We start from the raw sequence: 17,836 nt of genomic DNA on the forward strand, positions 1-17,836 counted from the left end.
TGGAATCTTGGATGGAAGTGAAGTAAAATGATCTAAGAAACAAGTTCATATGGAAACCAGCTTAAAGTACCATCTCTGCAACAGCATAAATAATATCCCTAACAAAGCATTTACCTTATGACAAATCTTAACAATACATAACACGATAAAGAGATCAAACTTTCTCATGAATAATTCATAAGTAGATCACTTACCATCTCAAGCTAAAAGATAAGTGGCAATAAATTCCATCACACTTAACTAATTGGGATGACAATACACACTCATATAAAAGGGATCAATTGCTAAAGTACTCTTAAAACTTCTATGAATGGAAGACAATAAACAATGAAGACATAAATATTTGAAGTAATCATAAACTTGAGAATCAAAGGATGCCTATACATTTTCATAATCAATGGGGTAAATGACCTTTTCAAATGAAAGATAAACCATGATCTATTAAAAACAATTTCAAAGACAATGATGATTATGATGGAAAATAAGTTTACTTGATGATGATTATGATCGATTAATTACACAACAGATAGAAATATAATTTGATATGAAACCAAAAACCTACATTAATTAAGAATGACATAATCAAAATAAACAAAATAATAAACATGGTTAATAATGATACTACCTTAAGTCCTAACATTTCACACCCTACCCTTATTATTAAAACCAACCATTCTGATGCCGGTTACATTCACCCCTGCTGCAAAGAAAATGACGTCCGCGGCATTTTACATGAAATTTGGAAGATGATAATTTGAAGAATGTTGCAAATTTCAACAAAAACATAAGGATCAAATACATGTACATACTTAAGTGATGCAACTCTCTCTTTATAATTTAAAGTGCATTATGACCTGCTAATTTGGTGTGAAATCCAAAAGGTACTCTTTGTTGTAATACAAAACAATGCAAAAGAATCAATAACCACACTTCGACTTTCATGACCACATCCAAATCTGACTTACAAATCAAAAGAAACTTTTCATGATAAACCAATTAACACTTTGGAAGAAACAAAACTTCACAATGTTTTGAATGCAATGACTCATTTTGAATTAAACATGATATTAAAACAAGATTAATTTGGAAGAAAATAAAGGCCTACATCAATGACATGTAGAATATATTTTGATATTCTACTTTTAATTTGGTCATGTGAAAATGACACAGATCAAAAATAAACAAGTGAATAACTTTGCATGATAAATACTATGATAGAAATAAAGCAAAATATAAGATGACAAAATAATTTATGAACTTAATGAACTTAAGATGGAGGATACATAATTAACAAATCATTAATATTCCTGAAAATGAAGTCAAGAACAAAATAGAACACATGATTGATGGTTGTACACGTAATTCTTTCATGTAGAAGACAAATCAATAAAATCAATATCATGATGATGAATGAGACATGATATCATAAAATAATAAAACATTTGGCCAGTGAGTAGCTGTTTGGAAAAATGTGATGACATGTTGCGCAAATTAAGATCATCTTTTCCTGTGATCTTCATGCCAAAAACATAATTAATAAAATATAGGTTAATTTATAAAACCTACACTACTCAAGCAAAATAGTGAACCAAATAGGTCCTGGCAAACAATAATCTTTATGATATGATTATTGAACAAAATAATAGAACACAATGTTAAAGCTCATAACTTAGGTCATGAATATCAAATGACATGTTTAAAGAAAAATAAATTATGAGATAAATTGGTTGGCAAATTACTCAAGATGGTATCATGATGGAAATGAAAAATACCTTTGTTTAAATAACTGATGCCAAACAAATATTCAGATGATTTGATGATAATTTTGGATTGACAATAGCATGCAAATTGGATCACTTTTGGTAATGATCTAAAATATGCCAAAACACAAAATATCACAACAATAGGTTTAGTTTAGAAACCTGTTCAAATCAATTAATAAAACATCAGTTTGCAAAATGAAAATCAATAAACATGTAAAACAACAGGAGAATATCAAAAACTCTGTTTTTTAAGAGAAATTGGTCATGTTGGTATTGAGCAGTTACGCTCAACTTAACTCCTTTGGCCTACATAAAACATGGAGTGAAATAAAATAATGAAGCAAACAATGGCTTCAAACTCAAAGCAATAATATGATTAAAATAAAATGCCATGATATACTCAGATTTTGATGAGCAAAATAATAGAATCACAAAAGAGGACCGCAACTCTTAATTTGAAAGAGGAACCAAGTTTGAATAAGTGCACGTCTTCAAACTTACTCTTTGCAAAACTATATAAACATGATAAATACCTATAAAATAATGATTTAAGAATTTAAGTTGTACACGAAGAAGACAACAAACTTAATCATGATCATAAAATGAAGCATTCAAAAACATTATCTGAAAAACATAATATGAAGTTATAGGGGTGACAGCTACATTCAACTCTGCTGCGAGGAAATGGCGTCCTCGACATTTATATAATTATGCCACTTTAAAACATGATGACAATAATGTTTGATTTGGATTTTAGCAACATACACTTTATATGATATTTTGATAGAGTCAGTATTTGAGAGATATTGTCCAGATGACAAAAACATGCAAATTGCACAATACTTAGAAGTTTAAATGTTATAATTTTTATGATAATGTCATTTGAAGTGTTTTTCAAAAGTCAGTTTACTTTTGTTGCTCTGCTGCTCGCTGATAATATATCTTCCATCTTCGATAACAGTTGTATAACGTAGTGGCGATGAGTTCTTGTTCCTTACTAATGTAAAATAGGTGACATAATTTATCCAGCAAATGTCCATATTGTTCTAGGTTGTTACCTTGAAAGTTCAACAGTATTTTACTTGCATGTGTACTAGTTGCATTTGCAATTTCTGAGTCTGAATATGATGTAAGGATGGCAGAATCATCAGAATATAAACTGTGATATGAGGGGTGAGAGTTGATGGCTACATATCCACAGGAAATAAAAGCATGGTACTTCCTAAGTACTGTCACAAATGGTGGTATAATATCACGAAGATGTCCATGGTGGTCAATGTCTAGAAGGTGTTGGCATAAACATAATAATACTTTCAAGATATCTTGGGATGGAACACGACGGGAAATATCTTCCAGTTGACACAATATGAGGAAATCAAATTTTCTATCAAGTAATTCATCGCAGCAATCATCTGTGTGGAAATTGCTCAGTTTCTCCCAAGCTTCAGACATAGCAATTTTATCATGTTCACTAACCAGGTGATTATCAAGAGTTGCTGCTTTTGGTTGGATCATTTCAGACTCAGAGTCACAACATGTATCAGATCCAGATGGTTCTTCAGGAGAAATATCAACTTGGGGAGCAATAGTATCATCACATGATGGCAAGTCATCAGGTACATGTATAGAGTTCTCACTTATATCACTAGTATCACATGGGAAATCGTCAGAGTTATACTCAAACATATCATCATCAGTGTCAACATGATCAGGTTCACTTTCTGGTTCAGTTGCATGACATCCATCAGAAGGAACAGTATGCGTAACAGATTGATGCTGGACTCTATGGTTGAAGTATGGTCTGTCCATGGCATAGCTACTTCCAAGAACACATACGCCTCCAGGGCCGGTGACATGAATGGCTTCAGGAGTGCGTCCTGGAATAAGCACGATGTCAAATACAACCGCTTCACCGTCGCCTACACTCGCTTGAACTTTTGCTGGATTGTTCTTGGTGATACCTCGCCAATGCACAAACACATCTTCTCTGGTGTCATCGCGGGTGATGAATCCATATCCATTCTTGACGTTGAACCACTTAACATGTCCGGATATTTGATGTGCAAGATATGATGGAGATGAATGCTGTCTAAGGTGATGGAGATGACGAAGATGATTCACTTCAGCTTCCAGGGCTTCCAGCCGCGAGATAATATCAGTTATCATGATGTATATAGTCCAAGGGTCGTGGGTGCCCTGATCCAATTTGTTGAAGAAAAGTTATCGCCAATTTTAGCCCCACGTTGAAGACGCCAATGTAACAGTGAAGATTTTTAGGGTAATTTTCTTTTTGTTCAACTTTGGATCCAGGGACTTATTCGGGCGATATCAAATGTCCAATCCCGTTACACAAAATAAATAGACACGATGGAAGACTTGTAGATATACGATGTTATACTCCGGCTTTAATATATGATGATTCGTAGAAACAATGCAGATGGATGCAATAATATAAATATATTTAATGAATACGATGACGATTGAATTGATGTTGACAAGTTGGAGGCCTGGATGGAAGATTTGATGTTTATCAGTTGAACGCTTGGATGGAAGATTTGATGTTTACAAGTTGGAATCTTGGATGGAAGATTTGATGTTTACAAGTTGGAATCTTGGATGGAAGTGAAGTAAAATGATCTAAGAAACAAGTTCATATGGAAACCAGCTTAAAGTACCATCTCTGCAACAGCATAAATAATATCCCTAACAAAGCATTTACCTTATGACAAATCTTAACAATACATAACACGATAAAGAGATCAAACTTTCTCATGAATAATTCATAAGTAGATCACTTACCATCTCAAGCTAAAAGATAAGTGGCAATAAATTCCATCACACTTAACTAATTGGGATGACAATACACACTCATATAAAAGGGATCAATTGCTAAAGTACTCTTAAAACTTCTATGAATGGAAGACAATAAACAATGAAGACATAAATATTTGAAGTAATCATAAACTTGAGAATCAAAGGATGCCTATACATTTTCATAATCAATGGGGTAAATGACCTTTTCAAATGAAAGATAAACCATGATCTATTAAAAACAATTTCAAAGACAATGATGATTATGATGGAAAATAAGTTTACTTGATGATGATTATGATCGATTAATTACACAACAGATAGAAATATAATTTGATATGAAACCAAAAACCTACATTAATTAAGAATGACATAATCAAAATAAACAAAATAATAAACATGGTTAATAATGATACTACCTTAAGTCCTAACATTTCACACCCTACCCTTATTATTAAAACCAACCATTCTGATGCCGGTTACATACACTTCTAGAGTTATAGGGGCAAAAGGTCAAATGTCAAATATTAGATTCCACAGGGATAAAATCGAAAGTTATCTGATTTTTATTAAATATGGTCTTAGATTCCTCCCCTTGCAAAAACATTTAAAAAAGGAATAGTTTGCCATATATCAGATGGTTTGTTACCTTGGTAACGTGGGAAAAAAGATAAAAAATCCACTGTGCCATGTTAACCTTGACCCATTTTGTGATGTTACCCATGTGGACCCAAAAGTTGATTTAGATCTTTTTGCCTATAACTGTATGACGGAGACAAGTCAAACAATACTTTTTTTAATTTCACCCCCTGCATAAGCGGCCATTTTGGATTCATGCAAATTAGTCACTGTTGGATTTTGATGTGTTATTTATTATACTTTTCTGAAATGAACGTTGGATTCTGTTGCAATTAGTGGTGGGTTAACCCCTTATTTTTCTTAATTTGACTGGGCTATTATCTAAGACAATTAATTTAGAAAGAAAGTTATTTTGTTTGATTGGTATTGGTCAATATTTGTTCAACCCAAAACAGAAACCAAATACACTTAGCCCTATGATGCTTATAATATGTTCATTGACAGCATTAGTTTCTCGTACGTTTGCGCTGTATGTGAACGTCATTGTGCAGGCACATCGCATATTACGCAAATCACACCGCTAGTTTCCAATTACTACTTTTGTCAGGGGACATTCATCAAAACCCTGGACCTCAGTCAAATATAAACTCCAGCCTTTAATCAAATACTTCAAATGAGGAAAGGATGCCTCACTGTTCCCAGAGTATTTCTGGTATTTTTTTGAATACCCGCAGTTTTAAAAACAAACTGTTGGATTTGCAGACTTATGTCTATACCCGTGGATTTCAAATTGTTGGTATAGCCGAAACATGGTTAGATTCTCATATACCCAGCTCATCTGTACTTAATGACTATATTATTTTTAGAAATGACAGAAACACTAATGGAGGTGGGGTTCTGTTAGCCCTCTCTCCAAATTTGGAAATTTTGAATTAACATCTCGGCACAGTTACCCGAACACTTTATCACAATCTGTTTGGGCTTCAATCTGCATAGCAAATAAACGATGGCTGTGTGGGGCTTTTTATCGCCCGCAACCCAGGGATATGGAAGCTCTCGATTGTCTTGAGGACACTATTGCAAACCTTCATCCTGAGCGTTTTGCCGGTACCTTGCTTCTTGGTGATTTTAATGTAAATTTTGGACCTAATCACATTCCCAATAGCAATTTCTATGAAAAGCTCACTGCCATCTCTGACATTTTTGGTCTTCATCAGTTGGTCAACGATTACACACGCACGCCAGAAAATGGTCCTCCCTCGATGCTCGACCTTGTGTTCGCTTCAAGATCTGATCACGTGTTTGATGTTCAAGTAACTGAGAAACTTGCTACTTCGGACCATCATATGGTAAGTCTTAAAATTAGAGGGAAACCACGGGGTTTACCCAACCTTCGCAGTATATTTTATCAATACGATCGCCCTGATGTAGAGCAATTAAATTATCTGGTTTCAAATACTGACTGGTACAATGTTTTCAAAGATGACTGGCCCATTGATCGGGTCTTGGACTCCTTCACAGAGACTTTTTTCTCTTATATAGATAAATGTACACCTAAGGTTACTAAAACACGTAAATTTAAACCATGGATTTCTCATGATCTGAAGCGTATGAGTACTAAAAAACAGAAAGCTTATCATAAAGCTAAATGTAGTGACAGAAAAGCTGATTGGGAAACTTATCGTAAGTTGAATAATGAATTTACCTATGCTAAGAAACAAGCCTACAATTCTCACTGGGAAGTTAAGTTTGCCAAAAATGATAACTTAAAAATTTTCTGGTCATTTGTTCACTCTAAACGTGCTGAGCCAGATTCTTGTTCTTTTGTCATTGATGGTATTCAATCATCCAACCCGTCTGAAATTGCAAATGGTTTCAATCACTTATTTGCCAGTTATTTTACCAATTCCAGTCATGTCAGGGAGGTAACTTCTCCTGTTCTTGATGTCCCCACCATAAGTCATATTAAAATATCTGATGACATGGTTTTTAAAAAACTCAGGAGTCTCTCCCCTGACAAGGCAGTTGGTCCTGATGAAATCTCATGTCGTATGCTCAAATTGTGTGCAAACCTCATCTGCCCTGTTCTCACTCGCATTTTTAACATATCCATTTCAACTGGTAATCTTCCTTCAAGTTGGAAGACCGCTAATATTGTTCCTGTGTATAAAAAAGGTGATCGGAGTGATTTCAAAAATGATCGTCCGATTGCACTCACATCAATTATTGTCAAAATATTGGAGAGTATTGTTTCTGATCACATCCGTAATCATCTTTCGTATAACGGTCTTCTTTACACTGACCAGCATGGATTTTCTCCTGGGAAATCGTGTACCACTGCTTTAAATGAAGCCGTTTGTGAGTGGAACAAAATTTTGGATCGTCGTACATCCCCGACACCGCGTATTGACATAGTTTCAGTTGATTACAGTCGCGCTTTTGACTCTCGCATGCAGTTCTTTTGATCTTACTACGCTTCACTGGTGGTCAGAGAATAATGCTCTCCAACTAAATCCCCAAAAGTGTCAGGTTATGTGTATTACCCGTCGTAAAAATAAGCCTTCTCCAATTTATATTGTGTCAAATACTAAGCTTTCTCAAGCTAACAGCCTTCGTCTTCTTGGGGTTCAGATTTCTTCTGACCTCACACGGAATGTACATGCATCTTATGTAACCAACAAGTGCAATAGATTGTTAGGTTTTCTTAGAACTGTGGTTGGAAATCAAAAACAAAATATTCTCCTTACACTGTATCGTTCACTTGTTTTACCTATTATTGATTTCTGTTCCCCAGTTTGGTTTGTTTATCGCAAAAATCACATTAGCACCCTGGAAACTATTCAACGTCGTGCCACCAGGTTCATATTGGGTCAACGGCGGGGGGATCAATCATATAGGGAACGTCTCAGTCAACTCAACATCACGGATCTTAACAACAGAAGGAACTATTTGTCGATCTGTTTTACCTGTACTTGTATATTAAATTGTAACGCTTTTGGTTTCAGCAATTGGTCTGTAAACACACGACACTCAGAAAACTTAGTTTTTAATCATAATATCACACCCAAAATTGACAGTTTCAAATTTACCATTGCTGTAAGTTTCCCTCGCCTGTGGGCTGGTTTGCCAAATTCTGTAAAGGATCATTTTATCTTGTACATGGGCACAAAGTCTTTTAAAAAACATTTGAAAACTTATTTAGTGAATAATAGTACTGAAGAGCAGGACTTTTAAATTTTGTTGTCTCGGTTTTCTGCTCGGTGACCTACTTTATCCGTCTTTATGGCCTGTGTTGGTCTGGTGGGTGGGCGTGGGGTGTTGCTGGGTGGGTTGGTTGGGTTCAGGTGGGCCGGGGAGGAGGGGGGTAAATCCATGTGTCTGATAGGTACGGGTCACTGAGCAGATTTCCATCCTGTAATAATGTGTACATCCATATCGGAAGGGTGGGATTGTCGGCTGCTGCATGTGTCTCTTTTCATTTGTTGTCTTTGGGTGGATGCCGGACTCGCTTGGGGTCGTCTCCGGGTTGCCTGGTTTGGGAATGTTTTCTGTATTCCTTCATGTAGGCAATGTAGCTTGGGGATGATTTGGAGTGGCCTCCACGTGGCATGGGTCTGGTTTTTGTTCCTGGCTAGTAGTGGGGGGAGGCACATGTGGTGGCTGGTGGGTGCATCCTTGTGATGTGGATGTACACACAATGTGTTTAAATAGTGCAATAGTATATCTTTTTATGTAATTGTCCCAATGGGTTGGGGGAGTCACACCTTTTGGTGACAGTGTCTTGTCCTGGCTAGCCCATTGGGTCTATTTTACTTTTGGTTTTCTTTTTTATGTATTGCGTAATTTTACTTTGCTTTGTGATGTATTTTAGCCGAATTTGTAAAAAAAAAAAAAAAAAAAAATAATGTGACGTAATCAAATGTAGTGAACTTTCACATCACTAAATATTACTTCAGTCTGACACGGTAAAATCGTTGCGGTTAGAAGTAAGATGTCGTCACGCCGATGTGCACATCGTTAATACAGCGCACTTCATTGTTTTTAAATATGCAGTACTTAACGATGTTTGCTAAACGATGTGCACACATCGGCGTGACATTTCGGGTATAACCGCAAAGAATTGAGATTTACCGAAAATGTCAATTTTGGGGAATAAACGCTTAAATCCACGGGTCTAGCGGTTCGCGCATATTATAATGACGTCACGTGTTCACGTACCGCGTCCATGTACGAAACAATTAGACAGCACTCGGAACACGTAGTGTCATCGCGCGTCTACGTGTCGCGTTCATGTTCACTAAGTGCAGCTGTCTAATGCTGTCAATTATGTCCTTAAAACGACCCGTATCTTCCAGGTAAAGCCCAGCAAACACAAAAATGTTTTTAAAACGTTATAAAACGGGTTCTTGGTTTTGGTTTTAAATGTTATCAAAACGTTTTAAAACACATTTATAACGTTTTATTAACGTATTAATAACATTTAAATGTCGGGTTATATATTTTTAAACGTATGTAAAAACACTGCAACAACACTTAAAAAATGTTGTCAAAATGTTGCGGTGAAATACATTTTGGCAAACATGTTTGCAAACATTTTGTCAACGTTTAAATAACATTATGTAAGAATGTTTTGCAGCAAGTTTTATGCCCTTTATAAAACCCAACATTTAAACATTTTCTGTGAAACCTTTTGTGTTTGCTGACTAAAGGCCTATGCACACTCTACAGCCAGCTGGTGATGCTCCCCGGAGCCATACTCTTTGGAGTAAAAAAATAAAACTACAACAAAACGAATGACCAGAGAACGTATGCTGATTTCTACTTGATTATTTTATTGCTCTAAGTAACATAATTCATTATTACGGCAACTGCTGCGACAAAGAGTCCAGCGTTACCATGATTACTGTACAATTATTTGTTTTAGAGTATACAAAGCTAGACAGATCCCACGATTTTCCCTGTTCCATGTTTCTGGGTGCATTTTCGGCAAATATAGTATGCCGGTTTTGAGTATAGCAAACGGGGACAATTTTTTACAGTGCTATCGAAACCTAATATTGATGAGTCTAATTTTGGCCAAAAGCCTATAGCCAATATGACTATAGCCCCTGGTCGGCGCACCCCGTACACATTTTATATACAGACCCTTCCCTAGATTAAGTTAGTTAACATATGTTTCTTTTGATGTACATTGCATAATAGCACATTTACATTGCGTTACATATCGTTATGAATTCGGCAGAGTGACGAATCGAGAATTTTGAGCAAATTGAGTTTTTGTATGCTTATGATTATGTTTCAGGTTATCTTGTATTTCCACCAAAAATTAATGGTAAATCTTACTCACCGACGTAGTTATTGAAATTTTGATTTGGACGAATCGCGCCTAAGTGCAATAAATGAATTCGGCAGAGAGACGAATCGTATACTTAGCTGTACAAATCATGTTGATCTATAGTATTGTATAGCGGGAAACCCCAAATTTTCTATACTACATATCCTATACTAATATATTTGATACCAACGTATAGCTGTTGGTATCTTCTATCTAGTGATATCAAAATAAGTACAAACATTCCCCACATGATATTGCTGTGGTTTAATAATGTGAGTGCGTGCCCGTGAAATTGGGAAAATCCCGGAAAATCATACGCAAAATATATGCCAATATTGTTATTTTTGCTTTAAAATCCTCGAGTTTTTGGTAAATATTACAGGGATGACTATTTATAACTTATATAGCAAGGTAAGTTTACATAGCCTTAGGACAACCAGTAATTTCTACACAAATGCCCCAAATCAAAAATGCGTGCTTTGGTGTACACGTAGTTGAATGCGTATTCGACCTCTCTCTGCACAGTGGTAGAGACATTTTGGATACAGCATAAAGCCGAATAGCTGTTAAAATGCGTTTTGAAGGATATATCGATTATTTCAGAACATGCAAGTATTGCCAATAATTCGTGTACATTCACTTCTATAATATACATTTCAAATGAGTGCTCACGAATGTTCTAAATTTTTAGAAGGACCAATGGAATGGTACCAAGATTTTCAAACGCCGTTTACTCAGAACAGCAATTTTGCGTATTCGGCACTCTGCCGTGTTCATAACGAATTATCGTCGGTCGCAACACATAGTGGCGTAGAGTGATTTTCCAAATTTTCCGTTTCACATAGTGGCGTATAGGATTAGAGCTGGCTATTATCCTGTAATAATTATTCCTTTTTAACTATTAAAGATATAGTTTAATAGTTTGAACCTTAAACTTCAATTTCAAATAGAATCGTACCACTGATAGATAACAGTGGAGAAGTATCGACACCGTTACTAGTAGCATATCCTTCAAAAACGTTTTGCTCGGAAACGTATTTTGTGCTTCACGTACGCCACTATGTGTTGCGACCGACGATATCCTTGTTATTGAAGTCCTATAGTTGTCATTACTATGTTCTATCTTTTAACTTGTTTAATGGTTTTAATTAAGCTCAAACCAATTGTTGGCTTGTCCTAGCCAAAAGAACTTGAGATTATAATCTGATCTACTGGACTTACGTTCTATGAGTGGCAATATTTCACATCCTATCTGGGATGCATCATCAGGCCAACCAACTTACGCGGTACGCAAAAGAAAAAAAAACCAACAACTTACGCGGCACGCATAAAACGTAAGTCCAGTAGATCAGATTATAATCTCAAGTTCATAATTATAGTTATTAATATTATTTATTAATGAATGATAATCCTCACAATCGTAATAGCCAAAAAGCACAATTTGCTGTGTAATTTGCTGTATCACTTCCTCCATTATTAAAAACAGTATAGGAGTGTAAAGTAACGGTTTTAAATCTTTGACAAAAAACAACCCGTTTTTAAAAAAATTCCGAAATTAGCGTTCGGTATTTATTTAAGTAAAAACTTTTTTCTAGGTTTTCAAGATTAGGATTGGTCGGGCGAGGACAAGTAAACAATATATTGGGCCTTGCAATATACATAGACATTAAAAGCAATATTAGCCAATAAAAGACATATACATTAAAAGCAACATTCTATACATTAAAGGTATATTAACCATTATTATTATGATCCTATATAAAAAGTCACTCAATTCTATTGATCAATTGGAATAGGTACACAACCATATTTATAGCTGTGATATCAAACGGCTCAGTAGCCTGGAATAATGACCAGACCTGTACGCAGGATTTCGGGATGGGGGTGGGGGACTTCGAAAAAGTACCTTCGAACAGGGGCGTAGCAAGAGGGGGGACGAGGTCCATGGGTCCCAGGGGTTCAGGGGCCCAAGCAAAAGAAAAAACGAAATAAGCGCTGATTAAGAAGATGCTCAAAGGCAGGGCCGAATTTACCTGGGCCAGGCCAAAATTTGGAGGCCCCAAACTCACCGTGAGGAAGGCTTTGGTTTTGTTTACAAATTGGGGGCCTACTATAAGATCGACAGTGGTGGCAGAAGCATTGCAAATAAGAGTGAGATAAGCATAATTTGTTTCGATCTTACTAGAACATTTACGCGCGAAATAAATGTTCAATTTCAGACCATTTTAGCCCAAAATGAAGGTGAATTTTGCTATGTGAAGGGCTTGTATGATACGCGCAAAATTGTGCAATTTTACCATATTTTGGTCCAAAACATGGAGTTGTCGGGCTAAGAGGAACATGTACTGGGCCATTTTTGGGGCCCCTCTGGCCCAATGGTAAATCCGGCCCTGCTACCCGCGCTGTTTCTTGTCCATGGTCTCCGAGGCACTTGCTACGCCCCTGACTTCGAAGCACCTTCTGCACACTGTAGGTCCTACTAGAGTAACAGTACACTTAGTTAAAATAAACATGATAAACATCAATGGTAAACGCTTCTACAATGACGTATACACAGTGTTCACTGTCTTATTAACGCCTGAAAATACGTAGATTTACTAGAGTAACACGTAAAAGTGTGAATATTTTGAACACGCGAACGTGTTGATACATGTTTATAACATTTTGCGTCGTGTTTATAATTTAACAACAAATTGTCAATGGGGGCACTAAATGAATCATTTTGACAAAATAAGGGGAACAAATTTCAAAAAACAAAAATTAACAATGAAATTGTAGCAAGCAGGAGCAATAAGAGAACATTCTGGCCAACACTGTTTTTTCTAAATCAACTTTCACGTACTTTGATTGTGGGGTCATATTCAAAAACTGGTACCTTATGCACTGCACACTATAGTAGCATGAACAAATTAATATTAAAAGAAACGCACATTTTAAAAATTAAAAGCAAAACTAACTGAAACAACAATAATACCAGCAAAATGATATAAACAAAATGTCGAACCATCAGGGCCGGATTTCCCTTTTTGGGGGCCCTGGTCAAGGCCAAAATTTGGAGGGCCCAAACTCCGTGAGGTGATGTTGAAGTGCGTAGGGCGAGATGTGATGCGCGCGTGTTGTCCACAGGCCCGCTTCTCCATTGCATGCCCTATTGATTTGTACAGAAAGCGTTCGCAAACAAGAGAAGCACGTTAAAATTAGCGTCATGCTTTCATTGATTAGAACACAAAAGTGCAACTTTTGATTTCGTTTCTTCATTATGTTTTAGATCACCGTTCCTTTAATTATTAACCAATTTCAACAAATAAGGTCCCAAATCAGAGCTAAAGAGTACAGGTGTTGGCTGTTTGTTTCAATTTGGACACTTTTGTCTTTATTTAGGATATACAGGGGTGAACACAACTGGTACCTTAATTATTAGTAATAATTATTATATTATTAATTTATAATTTTTTTAGCAAATATGATTTCTTTATAACCAAGCATTTCAATATTAACATCTTCATTTTGGGGCCTCGCAAAGTTTGGGGCCCTGTGCACAGGCCAATCTGGCGCAATGGTTAATCCGGGCCTGCGTACCATGATGTTGTAGAACATACCTAAACATACTAAAAACGGTGTCTATGGCATAATTAAGGGCAAGAAATTTCTTCTCTGTTTACAAACTTTTTTCTCTGTTTTATCCATCTGTTTGAAAAAGTAGCACCATATTTGTCCAGATCTTTTGTTTTATATTATTCTCCTCTTTTTTACTGAAAACAATACATAGTCCCAGATTTTCACATTCTTTTGTATTGTATTATATAATTCTTCTCTGTTTTGATCCTATTGGTGAACTTGTAAAGTCTAATCTATAACAGATAACATTTCGAACAGATTAACAATCACATATATTACGGTAAAACTCAACTATACCTCGATCAGTGCAAAATATGCGGGCTTTATAACATGACGGACGAATGTTTTTCAGTTGGACACCATAAGAAAAGCATCGATTTTCAAAATGTTTTGTTTTTCCCCTCTCTTTCAAAACAGAGGAATAATTTCTAGCCCTAAATCGTGCCGCCTATCTATTAAAAGCACCAAGAAGACAGCTCCTCTCACCCTTGACATCTAAAGAAATCTCTTATTTTTCGCATAACCCCGGTAAATATTAGCATGAAAAGTTTTCTTTTAATGATATGAACAAAAAAAAAAGTGACAGCCTCTCCCTCATGGACCAGGCCTATGTTATTATGGGCCATTGAGACACGATACGCACCTTTGCATCTAGTACATGTAATGTAGAACAAAACTTGGATTTTTTTTTTAAATTTTGGTTTTGATAGGACTCCGTGTAAGGTTTAATTTATGGTGTTGTCTAATTACATTATACGGAGGCCTATTACCGAATAAAAATATGATTCCAAGTTTCGAGTTGCATTGCTCCAGCGGGGCCCGGGTGTACATATGAAAATCATATCACAACGGCCCATAGAACAGTACATAGGTTGCTGGATATTCATGTTGTTCTCTTATGTGCACTGACTAGGATTTGTTGGACTCAACTGTACTATACCTGTATTATACCACTCCTATGTAAACTGATTCGGAATCGGATTTGGTGGTCTGTACCACATTTACTGGTTGAACTGGTTTGGATTCGGATTTGATGGTCTCGACCTCCCCTCTGGTAACTGGATGTTCTTCTTGTTGTCGTGTTTGAACTGACTCTGACTCGGATTGTGTGGTCTCGACCTCACCATTGGTAACTGTATGTTTTTCTTGTTGTCGTGTGTGAACTGCCTCAGACTCGGATTGTCTGGTCTCGACCTCACCACTGGTAACTGGATGTTTTTCTTGTTCTCGTGTGTGAGCTGATTCGGACTTGGATTGGGTGGTCTCGACCTCCCCACTGGTTACTGGATGTTCCTCTTGTTCTCGTGTGTGAACTGATTCGGACTCGGATTGGGTGGTCTCGATCTCACCGCTGGTTACTGGATGTTCTTCTTGTTCTCGTGTGTGAACTGACTCTGAATCTGATTGGGTGGTCTCGACCTCACCACTGGTAATTGGATGTTCTCCTTGTTCTCGTTTGTGCACTGATTCGGACTCGGGTTTGGCGGTCACGACCTCACCACTGGTTACAGGGTGTTTTTCCTGTTCTTGTATGGGTGCGGACTCGGACTTGTCTTTGGTGAAGTCGACTATACCATTGATTACTGAATTTGCTTGTTGTTCACCTGTATGTAGGCATACACTGTCATGACTAGATAGACAACATAGGCAAGGCAACTGAGGCTTTAATTTATCGTTTTCTCCGGTAATGTGAAATAGAATTACCATGAACACGATACCTGCGATGTATCCACACCACACTACCACGGCTACTGGTATTCCGTACCAGGTATCATAACCACCAGCAACAAACCAAGGAAGGAACATTGATGTGTTGGCTATAAATTGTGTGCAAAGGAAAACTAACACTGAGGTGAGGCTATCCCTTGTGGTAGATATAAAAAGCCACGTTATAAACATGCTAGGAAAGCTGTACATGAGCAAATGAAAAAATTCAACCCAGGTCCATTCTGTACGTTGTAGCATAGCTCTTTCTATCATATTCATTACATAATACACTGTAACGACAGGAACAATTCTCCACGTGTAGTAGGAAGCAAAGAGTGCCATTGATATCGCAGTTGGGAAAATTGTCAGTAGAAGCCACGCCGACAGGCAGACGTGAGCAGCAAGCAATCTATATCCTTCCAATCTAGGCCTAGTGTGTTTGCTACGCAATGGCTGAATCGTCAATGCGTACGTTGATCTGGATACCCACATCAACGACGACACGGAGAAGACAACACTGACAACTGAGAAAGAAAGTTAAAAAATATTAGTATAATTAGTACTTTTGTACATCTTTTTAAACATTTGCCTAACCGACGCAGTGATAAATTAGAGGTCGACATGTTCACTTTATACATGTACAATTAGTGAGGTCGTTGAAGATATAAAAAAAAACAGGTCCTGCCCGGAAACAATTGTTAACAAGCTGATTTTTGCACCAGATAAGCAGAATGCATTGTAGAACAACAAATCCAAAATCCGCAAAAATCCGCTGTGGGGAATTTTTGTTATCCAAGATGGCCGCCAAAATGGCCGTCATAACATATAATTTACCGTATCTCAGCTTCTGAAGCGGATATGATGACGATTTTAGTGTCTTTGAATAGATACAAGAGGTCAGAGAATTCAAATTTGTACACAACCGGTGAAAATACTATAAGTGAGTATAGCCTAATCACTCAGAACGGTGGTCAACCGATGGCTACTGTTGTACAAGGCTCACTCAGTCATTTAATAAGGCAATACAAACGATCGCATTTGGTGTTGAAATTAGCACAATTTTGAGTTACACCTTTTCAATGTAACATTAATCTTCTCGGTCAAATGAAAAGCAATTTTGTCAGTAAATTTCAGGAAAAACTATAATGCTTGATACTGATTTTTTTTTTTTTTTTTTTAATAAACCTTTTAGCTTTTCAAAGTAATATAGTTCGCTAATGAAGGATTTTCCCCAACTTTCTAACGCACATCACCGTGACCTATATATCATAGTTTTGTCAAAAATTTCCGTTTTGATTTCACCATTTTTTACTTCCGGCTGAATTTTTTTCAAAATCAACGCATGAAATCTGAGGCTAGTACCGGTAGCATTGTGAATCGATTTCCCTGGGATACCGTAAGAAGATTGTGAAAAGCCACAGTGTTGAACATGGCAAAGAAAATCTCAGACATGACACTTGACCCAAGCACGATGTCACGTGAGTGATGTTTATTATTTGTTTTGTTTTTAATTAACGTGTTTCTTTGACCCCAGAAATGTAAATGATATTTAACTTTACCAGAGCACCCAATTGGAAAATTTGGGCTACCAAATCGCTGGTTGAGTAACCCTTGCTTTCAATACAAAAAGGACCTGGATGACAACAATGGAAATATCGATTATTTCTGCTGGTTGCTTTCGAAATAAAAAGTACTGAGTTTGACATTTTAGGAGTATGAAGTGAAAAAGGTTGAAATCAAAACGGAAATTCTGACGAAACTTTTTAAAGTTTTTTAAAATATATAGACCCACATGATATGCCTTACCAAGGTGGGAAATATCTTTCTTTAGCAAACTATATTAGTTTGAAACGCTAAAAAATGAATTCCGAAAAAAGCTCGCGGGCGAGGTTAAGGCCTATAAAAATCAAGAATCTTAAAAAAACAAATTAACACCAGGATTTAAAAAAAATGTATATCCAAGCACTATGTTTTTAACTGAAAAAAATATTGCTTTATATTTGACCGAGAAAATGAATTTCAT

At 36.5% G+C, this 17,836-nt stretch overlaps 1 protein-coding gene across 1 annotated transcript in view; it reads right to left on the reverse strand.

The window, feature by feature from the left end:
- Positions 1 to 13,228: 13,228 nt before the first annotated feature.
- LOC140167166 (uncharacterized) overlaps positions 13,229 to 17,836 on the reverse strand; it is a 42,532-nt gene continuing 37,924 nt past the window's right edge. The window contains exon 4 of the mRNA XM_072190538.1: positions 13,229 to 16,337. Within this exon, the coding sequence (XP_072046639.1) occupies positions 15,052 to 16,337 (1,286 nt within the window). The 3' untranslated portion in view covers positions 13,229 to 15,051. The remainder of the gene's footprint in view (positions 16,338 to 17,836) is intronic.

The sequence above is a fragment of the Amphiura filiformis genome, chromosome 13 (assembly GCF_039555335.1).
Source record: "Amphiura filiformis chromosome 13, Afil_fr2py, whole genome shotgun sequence".
NCBI classification, from domain to species: domain Eukaryota; kingdom Metazoa; phylum Echinodermata; class Ophiuroidea; order Amphilepidida; family Amphiuridae; genus Amphiura; species Amphiura filiformis.